The sequence below is a fragment of the Moschus berezovskii genome, chromosome 16 (assembly GCF_049115385.1).
Source record: "Moschus berezovskii isolate FMDL1 chromosome 16, NW_MosBer_1.0, whole genome shotgun sequence".
Classification (NCBI taxonomy): domain Eukaryota; kingdom Metazoa; phylum Chordata; class Mammalia; order Artiodactyla; family Moschidae; genus Moschus; species Moschus berezovskii.
In genome coordinates this window covers 43040199-43056806 of record NC_142475.1, presented here as the reverse complement: position 1 = coordinate 43056806, position 16608 = coordinate 43040199, and the positions used below count along the sequence as shown (strand labels likewise).

The window sequence follows — 16608 nt, the reverse complement described above, 5'->3', positions numbered from 1 at the left end:
GTAATATAAATAGTTTCACTGGAATTTGGTTACTTGTCTTAACAAAGTGAGTTGAAACATACCACCAAACAGTACATAAGAGAAGAAGCAAAATTTTTGGAACCAGAAAGGCTTGTTTTGAAATCTCTGCTCTCTGTAGATAATACAAGGGAATAATCCTTGAAACCACAGGATAATGAAATTCTAATCCTTCACACTTTACCTAGATTCTAATTCAATTTCTATAATTAAGGCATTTGAACATTCTATCATTATCACATAGACTAAGTACTCCTTGTTGCTGCAATGACTTCATGTAGAAAAAGTTTTAGTCATTGAGTTCATTTTCTTCTATCCTCATTCATCCAGACACATTGACCTCCCTGCTAGGTGTATAATACACTAATTTTCCAATATACTGGACTCGAATAATGAACAATAAATGAAAAAGTGGAAAGTATCTATGTAAATCTTAGTTTGGGTATGTTGAATATACCAGCAAGCTGGTAGAAAGTAGTTTGTAAGAAGGCAGATGTAACTAATGAACTATTGCAAATATTTTAAGACTAAAGAGATCCAACAACTTTAAAAAAATCTTTCTAAAGTCCATAAGAAGAGAATATGAAATTTAGTTAAAAGATTACCAAGACATTTCTTTAACACTTAGGCTGATTATAAGTGATCAGAAACCAGTAATTCTGGCTATTTTTGGTTCCTGCTTCTGGCCTGGAGAATTCCATGGAGTATATAGCCCTTGGGGTTGTGGAGTCGGACATGACTGAACAACTTTCACTCATTACAGTGAGGTTTTACTGTATATGACAAAAATGAATTCCAGAGAGAAAAGGGTTAATCAGAAATTGGGGCTATAAAATTACATTTTGCTATGGACTAATTGCTGTAATACACATTTGGATTTGTGTTTCTAAATAGTGATAGTAATTTTAAATGCATGAGATTCCAAAAGAAAAGAAAATAACAACAAGATAAAGAATGAGCATTTATGAGATAGATGAAGAAGGACAAAAAGGAGTTGCCACACAGGTAAAGACAGAATCAGGATAACAGTATTTTAAATAAAATCAGTTATTGTATTTGGTAAGTCAGAGGTAGATTTCAAGTGAAGCTAATGAAACTTAAATTTCAAGACTCTTCTGTTGCCTGAGCCACTTCTAAAGCCCTGGTTAGGGCACTGTGTCTAGTAATTTGTTCTTCCTTGAAAGTGAATGTGAAAGCCACTCTTTCATGTCTGACTCTGCGACCACATGGACTGTACAGTCTATGGAATTCTCTAGGCCAGGATACTGAAGTGGATAGCCTTTCCCTTCTCCAGGGGATCTTCCCAACTCAGGAATTGAACCCTGGTCCCTCACATTGCAGGCAGATTCTTAACCAGCTGAGTCACAGGGGAAGCCCAAGAATACTGGAGTGGGTAGCCTGTCCCTTCTCCAGGGGATTTTCCTGACCCAGTTCTTTCTTAAGAGCCCTCAAAATTGTGTAAGCTTCATTTCCACGAAAAAACAGATCGATTACCATACAGTTTTACCATATGTATATATTTACTTGGTTTTACTTGGTATTTATTTTTACTCATTTCTTTTTAAAAATAGTAGTAATGCTATGAAAATGATTCTAAGTTCTTTACACTTAAGTAAGACATAATATTTTTGCCCCTAGCATTTTGATACAAATATGTGTTGAATTTATTTAAATTCTACACATTCATGGCTAACTTAAACTTTTCTAGAGATCCATTTCCTGACTTAAGTTGTTTTTTTCTTTTTTTCTTTTCTACTATGACTGAAGGGAGAACAGTTAGGAAAGTATTATATCTGTTATCATAATGCATATTTATTAATTAAATTGCTGTGATTAATGTGAATGTAACTTCCCTGGTGGCTCAGTGGTGAAGAATCCACCTGCCAGTGCAGGAGATGTGGGTTCGATCCCTGGGTTGGGAAAATCCCCTGGAGGAGGAAATGGCAAGATTCTCCAGTATTCTTGCCTGGAGAATCCCATGGACAGAAGAGACTGGTGGGCTACAGTTCATGGGTTTGCAACTAAGTTGGACATGACTTAGGGACTCAACAACAACAAGAACAAAGTGAATGTAACACTGCTTGGCTGAACAAGCATTTCATTTACTATTATAACCCAAAATCACAATGCAATTACTGGCTTATGGTTTTTTAGGGTTTTTTTTGTTTGTTTATCTTTTAATTAAAGATTTGGAAATGGGGTTTTTACTTTTAGGGCCCTGGCACTGAAAAGTTAATATATAATTTCCTGTAACAACAACAACAACAACAAAATAACTCATAAACATTTTGAGGTTGGCTCAACAAAAATGGACAAATGTGTGTTTACTGCACATTGAATCTCCTAAAGCTTTTAACACACTGATACCTTACTCCCACCCTGGACATTCTAATGTAGCTGGTATCTGATACAATTTTAGCCTTGAGATCTTTAAAAATTCCCCAGATGATTCTAATATGCAGCAGGATTTGTGAATCACTGGTCTAATATATTAAGCAATTCAAAATTACTTAAGAGTGATGATAGCTTCTGATACTTCAATTTTGAAAATTAGCACATTGCCAAAAGCTGTGACGTTACCTATGATGCTTGGTTCAAGATAAATTAATATTTGTTTGCTTTTAATATCATTTCAATTGTCTGTATTTTTATTCCAAAAGATATACTTCATTTTGGTATTTTTAAAAAAAATCCAATATTACTTTTTTCAAAAGGAAATTTACATAAAATATGGTGAAATATTTAACATTTCAGTTGAGTTGACCAAATAGCAAACTATATTAAATAGAGATACAAATCTTAATTAGTTTTATCTAAATCAAATATCACATTAATATGTTGTTGTTGTTGTTGTTCTCCCTTTGTATATAAACAAGCTTTAAGGAGAAATGTTTAGTGATTCTTGATGCTATGATTGTGTATATAATCTATTATGGGGCTTCCCAGGTGGCTTAGTAGTAAAGAATCCGCCTGCAATGAAGGAGACACAGGAGATGTGGGTTCGATCCCTGGGTGGGGAAGATTCCCTGGAGGAGGAAATGCCAACCCAACCCGTTTCAGTATTCTTGCCTGGGAAATTCCATGGACAGAGGAGCCTGAAAGGCTACAGTCCATAGGGTGGCAGAGTCAGACCCAACTGAGCCCACACACCCACATAATCTTTTACTGCATTTTTAAAATGAAGAAACAGTGAAACTCTTGTGTATGTGTATGTGTAAGTATGTATGCATTGGGCTCCCAGATGCATAAGTTTACTGTCAATATAACACATTTATTCAAAATGTTCAAATTTAACAGTGTACTCAGCATGGTAGAGCTGCTGCTATTTTTATTAAACATTATACCTCTTTAGAACATATTTGAGATAGGTACTGGCCCAAACTGATAACTTTCTCCCATTCATTTTGCATAATGCAGCATCTTTGGTATCAGAGTGCCACCACTATCTTAAATATTCTGACTGACTTTGCTGAGTTTGCAATGGCAACATGATAACGCCGATTGTAAAAAGCAAGCACAGAACAGTGACTGTCAAATCCTAACATGTTTCTTATAGCCAGACTGATTTTTAAAATTTTCCTAACTAGCATAATCTATATTCCAGTTAATAATTTAGTAATAATCAGTTCCTTATCTTCTGAAAAGGAGAGTCTGTTTTGAATCACAAGGCAACTGACCTTGAAGGTAGGTTTAATATATGCAGATTTCTCATATCACCTCTAAGCTTTTACACAGAGTATTTTCTCGGTTACATTTAGGTCTCAGCTATGCAGTCCTCCTTTTGTCTATCCTAGCAGTAACTGATTTAATTATGATACCATTTTTCACTCTCCTTTAGTTTGGGGTTTTACATTTATTGTGTGACTAGTTTTAAATAAAAATATGATGTTTTAATGAGCAAATAGAAAAAAAAATGAATAGCTGACATAAGCTGTAAATATTATAAAAATAATAATATATTTGTAATCTAATTCGCCTATTAACAAGGTGCGGTGTAACTTTCTCTAATTTACTTATTTAACATTTTTTTAAGTAGTGATGTCAGTTATTTGCATTGATCAGATTGAAGGTGGATCTAAAATAAGGGTTTAAAATTGTTTCCTTTGGGAGTTGAAAAACTATGACTTGAGCAGTGAGCTATGGAATAATTTGATTATTAAAAGGAAATTAGAAAACTTTGTAAGCAAAATTTATGAAAGTTCAGTTTAATTTTAAATGTTGTCCAGCAATTCTAAGTTAGGAGTATATATCAATAATAATAATATATATTTTTAATTTTGGTAATGACTTTGGTTTCAACTACCTAATGAGTTATATGGTTTTCCTGGTCATTGCATGACCATCAGCTGGATCGAAGTAGGGGGAAAAAAAAGACAAGGAAAAATTGGTTTTGGTTATCTAAAAATTATGTATAGTCTGGGCTTTAAGAAAGGATTTATTAAGCTCTTTGAAACCTAAAATCCCATCCCATTTCAAGCTTATTTCTTTTCAGGCCAGTGATAGCAACTTACTTTGAAGATTAAAACACGTATTTTGATTTGTTTTAATTTTTAGGTATGTTTGTTTCCCTCATCCACAGCAGAAATGATGAGACAAGATTTCTATTTCAGAAAAGGAATGATGGTCAGGTTAAGACAGTGGCAGCAAGGAAAATAATGATGTTTTAATTGACTTTTTTTAGGACACAAAAAGTGGCTTTGCTTTGAATTAATAAGACATTTTATTGGGTAGCGTTCTCCTCTTTGCTTCTTGTTTACATTGAAAAATAGACTGGGTTGATTTGGGTTGCTATTCTTCATGTAACTTTTAGTGATCTTCATACTTGGAAAAGTGGAACATGGAAACCAAAAAATGATTAATGTGCTTCTGGGATCAGTATAGTACTTTGGCTCCATCTCTTCATTCGTTCTGGAGTTATTTCTCCACTGATCTCCAGTAGCATACTGGGCACTTACCAACCTGGGGAATTCCTCATTCAGAAAACGAAGATCATGGCATCTGGTCCCATCACTTCATGGGAAATAGATGGGGAAACAGTGGAAACAGTGTCAGACTTTATTTTGGGGGGCTCCAAAATCACTGCAGATGCTAATTGTAGCCAGGAAATTAAAAGACGCTTACTCCTTGGAAGGAAAGTTATGACCAACCTGGGCTTCCGTCTATGGGGTCACACAGAGTCGGACACGACTGAAGTGACTTAGCAGCAGCAGCAGCAGCAGCAGCAGACAGCATATTAAAAAGCAGAGACCAACAAAGGTCCGTTTAGTCAAGGCTATGGTTTTTCCCATGGTCATGTATGGATGTGAGAGCTGGACCGTGAAGAAAGCTGATTGCCAAAGAATTGATGCTTTTGAACTGTGGTGCTGGAGAAGACTCTTGAGAGTCCCTTGGACTGCAAGGAGGTCCAACCAGTCCATTCTAAAGGAGATCAATCCAGGGTGTTCATTGGAAGGACTGATGCTAAAGCTGAAACTCCAATACTTTGGCCACCTCATGTGTCGAGTTGACTCAATGGAAAAGAGTCTGATGCTAGGAAGGATTGGGGGTGGAAGGAGACAGGGACAACAGAGAATGAGATGGCTGGATGGCATCACCGACTCGATGGACATGAGTTTGAGTGAACTCCAGGAGTTGGTGATGGACAGGGAGGCCTGGCGTGCTGTGATTCATGGGTTCGCAAAGAGTCGGACATGACTGAGTGACTGGACTGAACTGAACTTATAGTACTTTGGGTAATGAAAAATCATCTCAAAGGAATACATTTACAGAACAAATTTTATTAAACAAAACTTTAAAATAAAAGGACTTCCCTTGTGGCTCAGCTGGTAAAGAATCCGCCTGCAATGTGGGAGACCTAGGTTCAATTCCTGGGTTGGGAAGAGCCTCTGGAGAAGGGAAAGGCTACCCACTCCAGTATTCTGGCCTGGAGAATTCCATGGACTGTATAGTCCATGGGGTCACAAAGAGTCGGACATGACTGAGCAACTTTCAGTTTAAAACAAAATGTTTTAATATTAATATTCCAAATTTTTTCATGAAAATTATTTTATAAAAATAACTTTGATTTTTATTAGCCTGTTTTCTATGTTAAATCATGGTCTGAAGGAATGATTCAATTAAATATAAAGTATAGAACAGTTTAACAGGCTTAATAGTCTTGCAGATAAGATAGAAATGTTTCAGCTATTATCTTGAATAGCCAATCAATAGTGAATTGAGTTGTCTTCTTTAAATACTATGCTATTTTCATCTCTTGCTATGTTTCTCTAAAGAAGTTTAAATATCATATTTCACATGCCAGTTTAAGAAACTGTTGCTTTGAACTTTTTCTAGAACGTTAGTTGTGCTATTTTAAATCAACCCTTTATCTACAAATAATGTTCTTTCTCTCTGAGGTACTTGAGCTGACTAGGCCTAAGAAGGTACATTTTAGTCTGCAAACTATGAGATCACACTAAAAAGCAATAACATTTTGTTCAGTGTACAAAATAGATATTTCAAAGTGACCTTTGTTTAAAGAGTTTTCAGTAGATCATAGTTTACCGTGTATATTTATATTTGTACATGTAGATTAAGTTCATATATCTCTATTTTATAAAATGTTTGTTATTACAAATTACTGTCAGAAATTAGCATGAATATTTGATGACTCTCCCAATTAAACCATAAGAATTAAATTTAAAATTGCTCATAAATTTGTGTTGAATGTTTAGTAACATAAGTCCCATTTATTAAGGACAATTATTTCTATATCACCTAGGCATAAAATTAATACTTTTTTTCTTACAGCTACTTAAATGTAACCTTAATGAACTTATCCATAATAAGTGCCTGATGAAGCAATTATGAAAAGCTACCTGAACTTTTCATCTGTCCCTTTCTTGAAAATGAATGAATTTTAATATGAAAATATATAAGCAAATACCATAACTGTTTTATGCATCTACATTCTATACAATTAATTTGTATAATTTTATTTTGTTCAATTGTGCCTAGTGACATATTTCCCAAAATCAGTTACTAAATTATGAAAATACCATAATCACTATTGAATGGGAAAACACAAAATATCAAAGAGTATGACACTTGCTTAATTATGGTGCATAATCAAAAATCCAAAAGTAACCATGACTAAAATTATTTGTGACTTTTTCTTTTTACATTATCTCTTTGTTTCCTTCCTTTCTCACTCTCCTCTTTGTCCTTCCCTACTCCTCTTTAAGCAAATAAAAATATTTGAATGAAGCCTAATGAATTTTAAAAGTAGAGAGATTTTTCATATGGAAGAATAGAGATTAATTTTAAAATATAAATAATTTAATGTTAAAATCAATTCAAGAAAAAATCTAGCTAATATCTACTTAGCCAGCTCTCTGTATTGACTCAGGTTCTCAACTTCCTTTGTGGAAAATGTTAATTATTAATAGTTTCCAGGGTAGGTTACTTTCCTTAAGGAAAAGGTATCTTTTTTGTTTTAAAGAATATTGATTGTTTTATTTTACATTTCTCTGTTTACTAATGTGGTTTGTCATTTTCCCATGCTGTAGTTCAGTTCTTTATCATAAATCTTTTGATCTTATTGTGCTAAGAACATCTATTATAAGTGTGTACCTTTTTAACAAATTTTCAAGTTGTGTGATACATTATTCCAATGTTGTATGGCAGATTTCTAGAGCTTATTGATCTTGCTTCACTAACATTTTAAATCTATCAATTGTTAACTCCTTCTTTATCCGTCCTGTTGACTCCAGGCAACCACTACTCCTCTCTTTGAAACTACAGGGATGACTACTTTAGATATCTTCTATTAGTGGAATCATGCAGTACTTGTCTTTCTGTGATGGGCTTATTTTACTTATCATAATATTTTTAAGTTTCATCCATTTTGTCATAAGTTCATTCCCTTTTTAAAGCTGAATAGTATTCCATTATATACCACACCTTTTTTTTTTTTAATCCATTCATTCACTGATGGACATTTATATTGTTTCCACTGTGGTGACTGTGAATAGTCCTATAGTGTCCTCTGACCATCTCAGGTTGTCTGTATAGTTATCAAGTGTTACTTGTTAGCATGTTAGTGTCATTTATTCTTATTTTTTAATTCTATAATTCAGTTAAATATTGCATAATCTAATGAAACATGAGTGGAAAAAGGAAAAAAAATTCCTTATAAATACTAAGGGAAATACTTTGAAAGAAAGCAAGTTGATCAAAATATATTAAATATTTCAAAACTATAAAATTCTAGAAGGCCTCCATATTCTGATTGCTTTATTAAATAGCTTTGACTTCTTTCTCCACTTTAAAAAAATATGAGAAATCAAAGGCAGTATATGGGATTTATAAAAAAACAAGTAATAAAGAATTCAAATGTAAATTGGTAGCCACCAAGGAGAATGGTATGGAGGTTCCTTAAAAACCTAAAAATAGAAATATCATGATCCAACAATCTTACTCCTGGGCATATATCCTGAGAAAACTCTAATTCAAAAAGATATATGCACCCTTGGGACTTCCCTGATGGTTCAGTGGTTAAGACTTCGCCTTCCATTTCAGGGGGTGCAGGTTTGATCCCCGAGTGGGGAGCTTGGATCCCACATGCCTCGGGGCCAAAAAAGACCAAAACATAAAACAGAAGCAATATCGTAACAAATTCAATAAAGACTTTAAAAATGTTCCACATCAGAAAATCTTTTAAAAAAAGAGAGAAAAGATAAATGCACTCTAATGATGATAGCAGCACTGTTAACAATAGCCAAGACACAAGAAAACTAAGTATCCATTGACAGGTGAATGGATAAAGTAGACTGGTACATCCATAAAATGGAATATTACTCAGCCATGACAAAGAATGAGCTAATACCATTTGCAGCAACATGGGTGGACCTAGAGATCATCATACTAAGAGATGTAAGCCAAGCAGAGAAAGACAAATATCGTTATGATTTCACTTATATATGGACTCTTTTAAAAATGATACAAATGAACTTATTTGCAAAACAGAAACATACTCCCAGACATAGAAAACAAATTTGTGGTTACCAAAGGGGAAAGGGAGGTGGGAAGAGGTAAATTAGGAGTTTGGGATTAACAAGTACACAGTGCTTTATATAAAATAGATAAATAATAAGATCCTATTGTAGAGGACAGGGAACTATATTTAATATCTTATAATAACCCATAATGGAAAAAATCTGAAAAAGAATATATATATGTAATATGTATAATATATAACTCAATTATATATATATATATATGAAACTGAATTACTTTGCTGTGTACAGAAACTAACAGAACATATAGTAAACCAGCTATAGTTCAATTAAAAAAAAAAGAACTCCAAACAGTGGACTTTTACTCAAATAAAAGGTCTTAGTTATCTAACAAAACAGTAGTAATGATACACATTAAGTGTGGATATACCATTTTTATGATTCTCTGTTCAATTACTTTATTTGTCTAATTCAGTAAATTACTGATTCTAGAACTTTATTAAAGAGGAATTCTACTCTACTTTGTAATTTCTTTGAAGAAATAGAGAAAGGAAAGAGAATCTTTCCTTCCCTAGAGTGAGGCTGATTGAATGCTGTAGGAATTTCCACATCTGAATATCATTAGGAGAAAGACTGCCCCGACTCGAGGAGATATGCTTCCTATTTAGATCTACTATATCTTCTGGAAATTCTCAAGTTTTTACTCGATAAAATAAGAAAGATAATTTACAATAATGTAGATGGGAAATGGGTTTCATCTTGAAAGCCAAATTTGAGGATTTGTGCTGAGATGAATTTAAAGCGCCTTCTACTTTTGAGTGCAGTGCCCTGATCCGTGATGATGCTGCCCATGAGCACAGGATGGAGCAGACTGAAAACAAAAACTGAATAAACTATTACAACCTTGTTCACCTGAGCTCTAGCCACATTTCTCTTTTTATCACATTTCTCTTAGGTATTTTGCAGTTTTAACAAATGAATGGTTCTCTACCTTTTTCTCTTCCTCTTTTCCTTCTATCGGTGCCCTTCCACTGGTGACATACCTCAGTATTGGTCAGTCACTGCATGCATGGGAAAGAGTGTGGGCAATGTGCCATACACTCTTTGGGTTTACACAGGTAACACAACAGGTGTGTGCTGCCTCAGGACAAATGAGAACTACTTCATGCAAATGAAAACCGCAGGATTTGCATGCTGTTCCCGTCAAAAACTGAATTACTACAGTTAAACTTCTAAACAAAATCAGCCCCTAAAATTTATCCCTCCCCCAAATATTATCCTCACAATTAAGAGTGCTACAGACTATGAAGGCAAGAGGGCTATTCCAGTGATCATTGTTTGATATAGTGACTCTGACTACTAAAATGACTCTGCTCTTTTCTTCACAGTTCTCCACATGGCTTTGAATTTCAGAAGCCAGTCTTCTCAAATGAAAAATATAATAATTTCTAAGTGGTAATAGTCGTAAGTTTTATGGTATTGAGAAATTGAATAAGAAATACTATTTTGCAGTAATCTTTTTAAAATATGGAAAATAAAATTATTTTATAATGTAAATGTGACTGAAATTCTTTCTTAGAAGATAAAATTAGTAGACATAGTTTCAGAATGTGTTTTTTAATAAAAATATATATTTATGTATGCAGAAATACAATCTATTTTTAACTCTCCAGTAACTTCATTTTTAAAAAATTTTTATTGGAGCATATTTGCTTTACAATGCTGTGTTAGTTTCTACTGTACAGCAAAATGAGTCAGCCATACATGTACATATATCCCCTCCGTTTTGGAGTTCCTTCCCACTTAGGTCACCACAGTGCATTGAGTAAAGTATGTTCTCATTAGTTATCTATTTCATATAGAATTTCAGTAGTGTGTAGGTATCAATCCCAATCTCCCAACTCCTCCTACCCCATTTCCCCCTTTGGTATCCATATATTGGTTCTACATCTGTGTCTCTGTTTCTGCTTTGCACATAAGATCATCTATAGCATTTTTTTGATTCCACATGTATGTGTTAATATACGATATTTGTTTTTCTCTTTTTGCCTTACTTCACTCTGTATGACACTATTTCAATATTATCTTCTAAATGTTCCCACTCTCTAAATTTTCCTTGTCACATATACACATAAATGAAACAGTGTGCTGTATAGATGTTAGATGTGAGAAAGTTGATGATGGGAATGTGTAAATCCACACATGTTAGGGATAATCTCACTTAGATTGTAAGAATGTAATTGGCATTTAAAGTAAAAAGAAATGAAACCTTCTTCATGAATGAATACCTGTTTATTTATGACTTTTTGTTGTTTTTATTTTTATTGAAGTTATAGAAGCACAGATTTAAGACTCAACTAATTCTACGTTTCTCCCAAGAATTCTATAAAAGAAAAAACAAACAAAAAAACCTAATGGGCATCATTCTCAGAGGCACTTCTTTTAGCCTCTGAGGAACTTCTTTTAGCCTCCTTCTTTTTTCTTTTTCTTTTTTTTTGCCCACTACTAGCCCGTGACTCTAAGTGACATACTGCTTCATGAGTTTTTAGTTTTAGTGTTATCCATGGACTCTCCACTATGGAGAAGGAGGAATCAGCTTTCTTTCCTGCCCTGTCTTCATTGCATACTAGTATTGAGCCTTGAGCACATCTTTTCCAAGGGGTCTCCTGAAAGCAGTTTTTAAGGGTTCTCAGGTGGCCTGCCGATGCAGGAGATGTAAGAGATGTGAGTTCTGTCTCTGAGTTGGGAAGATCCGCTGAAGGAGGAAACGGCAGTCCACTCTAGTATTCTTGCCTGGAGAATCCCATGGACAGAGGAGCCTGGCGGGCTATGGTCCACAGGGTCGCCAAGAGTCAGGCACGACTCAAGCGACTTAGCACACATGCAGGTGGCACAGCAAGCCGTGCTTCTGAACATCTCTTGGTTGTCTAACAATTATTTATTGAAAGCCTGCAAGATACTCGCAGCTGTACTAATTCTGCCCATTGACAAACCTTCAAGGGACACTGACTCATAAGTTGATAGTTAAAGAGAATGTGTTTCAGGCCATATTAGGGCTATGTCCAGGCTTCTACTAGAATGTATCATAAAAAAAATCCCTTCTCATTTCAAATCACAAATTTGTTTTTCCTCAACATAAAGTTAGCTTACTGGGTGGGTAAGAAAACTTGAAATTATCAAGTGCTTATGTTAAGTGTTAACTTGTTGTCTTTGACTTAGCAAATTTATGACAAGTCAGTCCCTTTTTTTTTTTTTTCAGAACTTGTGGCGTGCAGTTTCAGCCACTTAAATGGGATAAATCAGGCTCTAATGATGGTTCAAAACTGGAGATACTGTCTTTTCTATTTTTCATCCTCTTAGTGACATCATTTATTGTCTCCTGGAAATCAATTTAGGAAATCATGTTAGTCCACTAAGCACTTCAGATAAGGTGATTCCATGAAGCATTCCAACATTATCACAAGGAATTGCTTGCCATAAAAGAAAAAGCAGTAAGCAGAATATGGCCCGCTGAAGGAGTTTACAGTTTTACAGCCCCTCCCACTGCAGCACATAAGTCACTCAGTCGCAGTTAACTTCGGATTATCACTCACGGATTGAAAGCCTAGCAGCCATCGCGTAGTCTGGGCCCGTGGTGCCACTTTATGTGTGTTTCTAAGTCAATGATGAGGGTATCGGAACCGATACTGGACATGGAGATGGCAAATTACAGTGAAGTCTTGGACCCGACTTACACAACTTTGGAGTTTGACACTATGCAGATTCTGTATAATTCAAATGGTAAGTTCTCATCTGCTTGCCGATAAAAAGAAAAGTAAGTATAACAAGAGAAGTAAAACTGAGATTCCTAGAGGGCAGCTCTGCGTTTTATTGCTAGAGAATTCAGGGCTTGCTTTTTCAGTCCACAAATTTGAGGCTTTTGCACTTCATCACAAAATTTAAATGCTATGGCTATTTTATGTTTGAGATAGAAAATGCTTAGTTATGTGTCATAAAATAACCTTGGGATTCTGTCATGGGCCAGTCAGGTAAAAAGAGTAGTTTCAGCAGTTATTTTATTTATTGTAAATCACAGTAATGAGTTATATTGGCAGATTGCCTGTAAAGTGTATTTTCTATGCAACATTTTAAATGACATATAGAAAAGTTTCCTTAGAACACAGGAGAGTTTTACTGGTTGCCTCCTCCTTTAATTATTCTAGTTCTCAATGACTGCTGAAGAGAAACTGTATTTAAAATTACTATCAAGTTTTTGCCTTGAACACAAATATGTAAAGAAAGAAGGGTTTATATTATAACCGTACTTGACAAGCTAATGTTTAGCCTCACAAAGTTCTTGGTATTTATCTACAGTAACATTTTAACTTTAAATAAGACATGACTTGTTTAGAGCTCATGTCTTTATATAATAGAATACAGTTTACCACTGACTTTGAATTTAGGTATATTTTTCAAATAAAAATCTTATCCAAGGTCACTTATAATTGTTAGAATTCCTAAAATGTGCTAATTATGTATGCTTTGGAAAAATGTGTGTATGTGTGAGTCTATGTGTATGCGTAGTTCAGGATTGAAAATGTGTCTTGTACTCAGGATATCTTGAGGTTTTACTGTGGTGTACAATTTCAATGACTGTGATAGCTGTATTATTAACAATAAACAAAAATAATTTATTAGTGGGAAGACTTCTAAAAATATTCAGAAGATGAATTATGAAATTCTAGCACAAAGGAGTTAGAATCAATTTTCAGTACAACTATTAGGAAGTCACTATTTTGAAACCTTAAGTTTAGACTTGACTAGAAGTATTTAATAAAGTATTTACTTCAGTAGACTCATGAATTTTTTAAAAGTGATGATCACTAAATAATAGGGAATGACTTACCATATTTACTAAAACAACTGACTTTTTTGGCTATTTCTAAAGTGTTGTCTAACTTGTTTTCTTGTATTAATGTGTAAGTTTCTTGTTAGTAATATGTAAGCATGACAATAAACTGGAATCAAGAGTTGAATTTTTTTTGTATTTCCATATAATCTTCCAGAACACAATCAATTATTAACACTTTTGCTGTATTTCTAATATCTATTCTATTTATGTTACAAAAAGAAAAATTCCTAGCATTTAAATTCTAAAATGTCACATGATTAGCCTTAAACATATTCTCATTGAAGACTTTTTTAGTTTTATGAAGTTATATATGGCACTATTTGTCAACTCAGGAGTATTAGTAAGTAGAATACATATACTGTCCCAGAATGTAGCTGGGACATGATGGTCTTTTATCTTTTTATAATGGGAATATAGTAATGAATTATTATATTTGTATTATTATATAATTTTATGATCAATTAAAGTTTATAATATATTCTTATATATTCAATATCTTTTAAGTACAAAGAAATGTGTAAAGATGTGTGCTCAGTTGCTCAGTCATGTCTGACTCTTCTGCGACCCCGAGTGTAGCTCGCCAGGTTTCTCTGTCCACAGGATTTTACAGGCAAGAATATTGGAGTGCATTGCCAGTCCCTCCTCCAAGGAACCTTCCCAACCCAGGGATCAAACCTGCATCTCTTGTGTCACCTGCATTGGCAGGTGGATTCTTTACTATCAGCACCACTTGGGAAGCCCATAAAGATGTGTTGTTATTTAGTCAGTTGTGTCCAACTCTTTGCGACCCCATGGACTGTATGTAGCACGCCAGGCTTCCCTGTCCTTCACCATCTCCCAAAGCTTACTCAAACTCATGTACATTGAGTCAGTGATGTCATCCAACCATCTTGTGTAGTATAAACAATATTAACTAATTTAAGAAATAAGTTAAAATATCTATGTATATTTTTGAAAGCCTCTTTCTTTAAAACAATTAGCTATCACTTTATGTCAGGCATAATTCTAGAGCTGGAAGACAGAGGGGCGACTAAGACAAATAAATCCTCTAACATCATGAAGATTTCATTCTGTGAGGAAAGATAGGTAATAAATGAACACACCAAAACTTAGTATAATTTTAGACAATGAAGTGGTTAGTTTAAAGAAAATAAGCAGGGTTCTGGGTTCTACTTGAGGGCAGATGGTAGATGACTCTTTTAGATGTATGTTTGCAGAATGTTTCTCAGCAAATGTAAAATTTGAGCAGAAACTGGGTAGCCAGGTCATAGAAATTCTTGAGGAAGAGCTTTCCTTTCAGGAAGAGCAAACAGCAAGTGTAAAGGCTCTGAGATGGGAAACAGGCAACACTACTGAGGACTAGTGAACAGGATGAAAAACAGTATGAGATAATGGGATCAGAGAGGTGGAAGGGGGACCTTTACACGCAGGGCTCTACAGGCCATGGGAAGATGTATAGGCTTATTCTGTACCTAAGGATTGGATGCAGAAGACTAAGATGATGTGAAGTTCTTATGCCAGGAGCACATTAGAGGCTTTGGGGCAATAAACAGTAGGGGAACCAAGGTGGAAGTATTAGAGAAATTAGAGAGGAAGCTGTTGCGATAATCCAGGGGAAAGGTTATGTTTAATTGAATAAGGGTGGCCATAGTGAGAGGGTGAAAAGTTGTGAATGCAATATGAATTTTAAATATGATTCATTGATTGGATATGAGCAGTGAAGGAAAGAATTCAGTGAAGAGGCCAAGATTATTGGCAGTAGTACCAGATGGTACCATTAACTTACTACGGAAGACTAATGGAAGAATGAGCTCGAGAAGAAAAAAAAATGAGTTCTATTTTTGATACATTAATTTGCAATTCTTATTAAACTCAAAAGTGAAGTTACTCAATAGATATGTGGGTATTTCAGACTGATACCCGTGGGAGACATCGGGACTAAAGATAAGATGTGGGGATTTTTCATCACACAGATGATTTTTAATGACATGGGACTGGATGAAGTTCCCTAGGGAAAGGATATGGTTGAGGGGCTGAGACTTGTGGTATCCCAAAGTCTAACCCTCAGAAATAGGAGTGGGGAGATTGGAATGGAGACTTGGCAGGAGTAGCTAGTGGTTAAAAAGAGAGCAGTAGTGTGGAGCTTCCCAGAAGCTGAGGAACGGACTATTTCATGCCCATGAATAACTAGTGCGTGTGCACCTGCTTAGTCGCTCAGTCACGTCTGACTCTTTGTGATGCCGTGGGTTGTAGCCTGCCAGGCTCCTGCATCCATGGAATTCTCCCAGCAAGAATACTGGAGTGGGTTGTTATGTCCTCCTCCAGGGGACCTTCCCCACGCAGGGATCAAACTCTGTCTCCTGTGTCTCCTGCATTGCAGGCTGATTCTTTACCACTCAGCCATCAGGGAAGCCCTGAATAATTAGGAGGACCATTCCTATAAGAAATACTCAGTGCTAACTTGCATTCTTCTCTGTCTTTAACAGATAGTTCTGTCCCAGAGACAACAAGTATGAATACCGCGGATAACGGTGTCAACTGTCTGTGTGCTATATGTGGGGACAGAGCAACAGGAAAGCACTATGGAGCCTCCAGCTGTGATGGATGCAAGGGTTTCTTCAGACGCAGCATCCGCAAGAGTCACGTTTATTCCTGCAGGTATTTGAAATGCTCCTTCTAGAAAGGTGATCTTTAGCGATGTTT

General features: G+C 35.1%; 1 protein-coding gene across 1 annotated transcript in view; it reads left to right on the top strand.

The window, feature by feature from the left end:
* HNF4G (hepatocyte nuclear factor 4 gamma) overlaps positions 1 to 16608 on the top strand; it is a 143242-nt gene that overhangs the window by 101868 nt on the left and 24766 nt on the right. Inside the window, exon 3 of the mRNA XM_088844609.1 lies at positions 16392 to 16563. Coding sequence (XP_088700735.1) covers positions 16418 to 16563 — 146 coding nt within the window. The 5' untranslated portion in view covers positions 16392 to 16417. The remainder of the gene's footprint in view (positions 1 to 16391; positions 16564 to 16608) is intronic.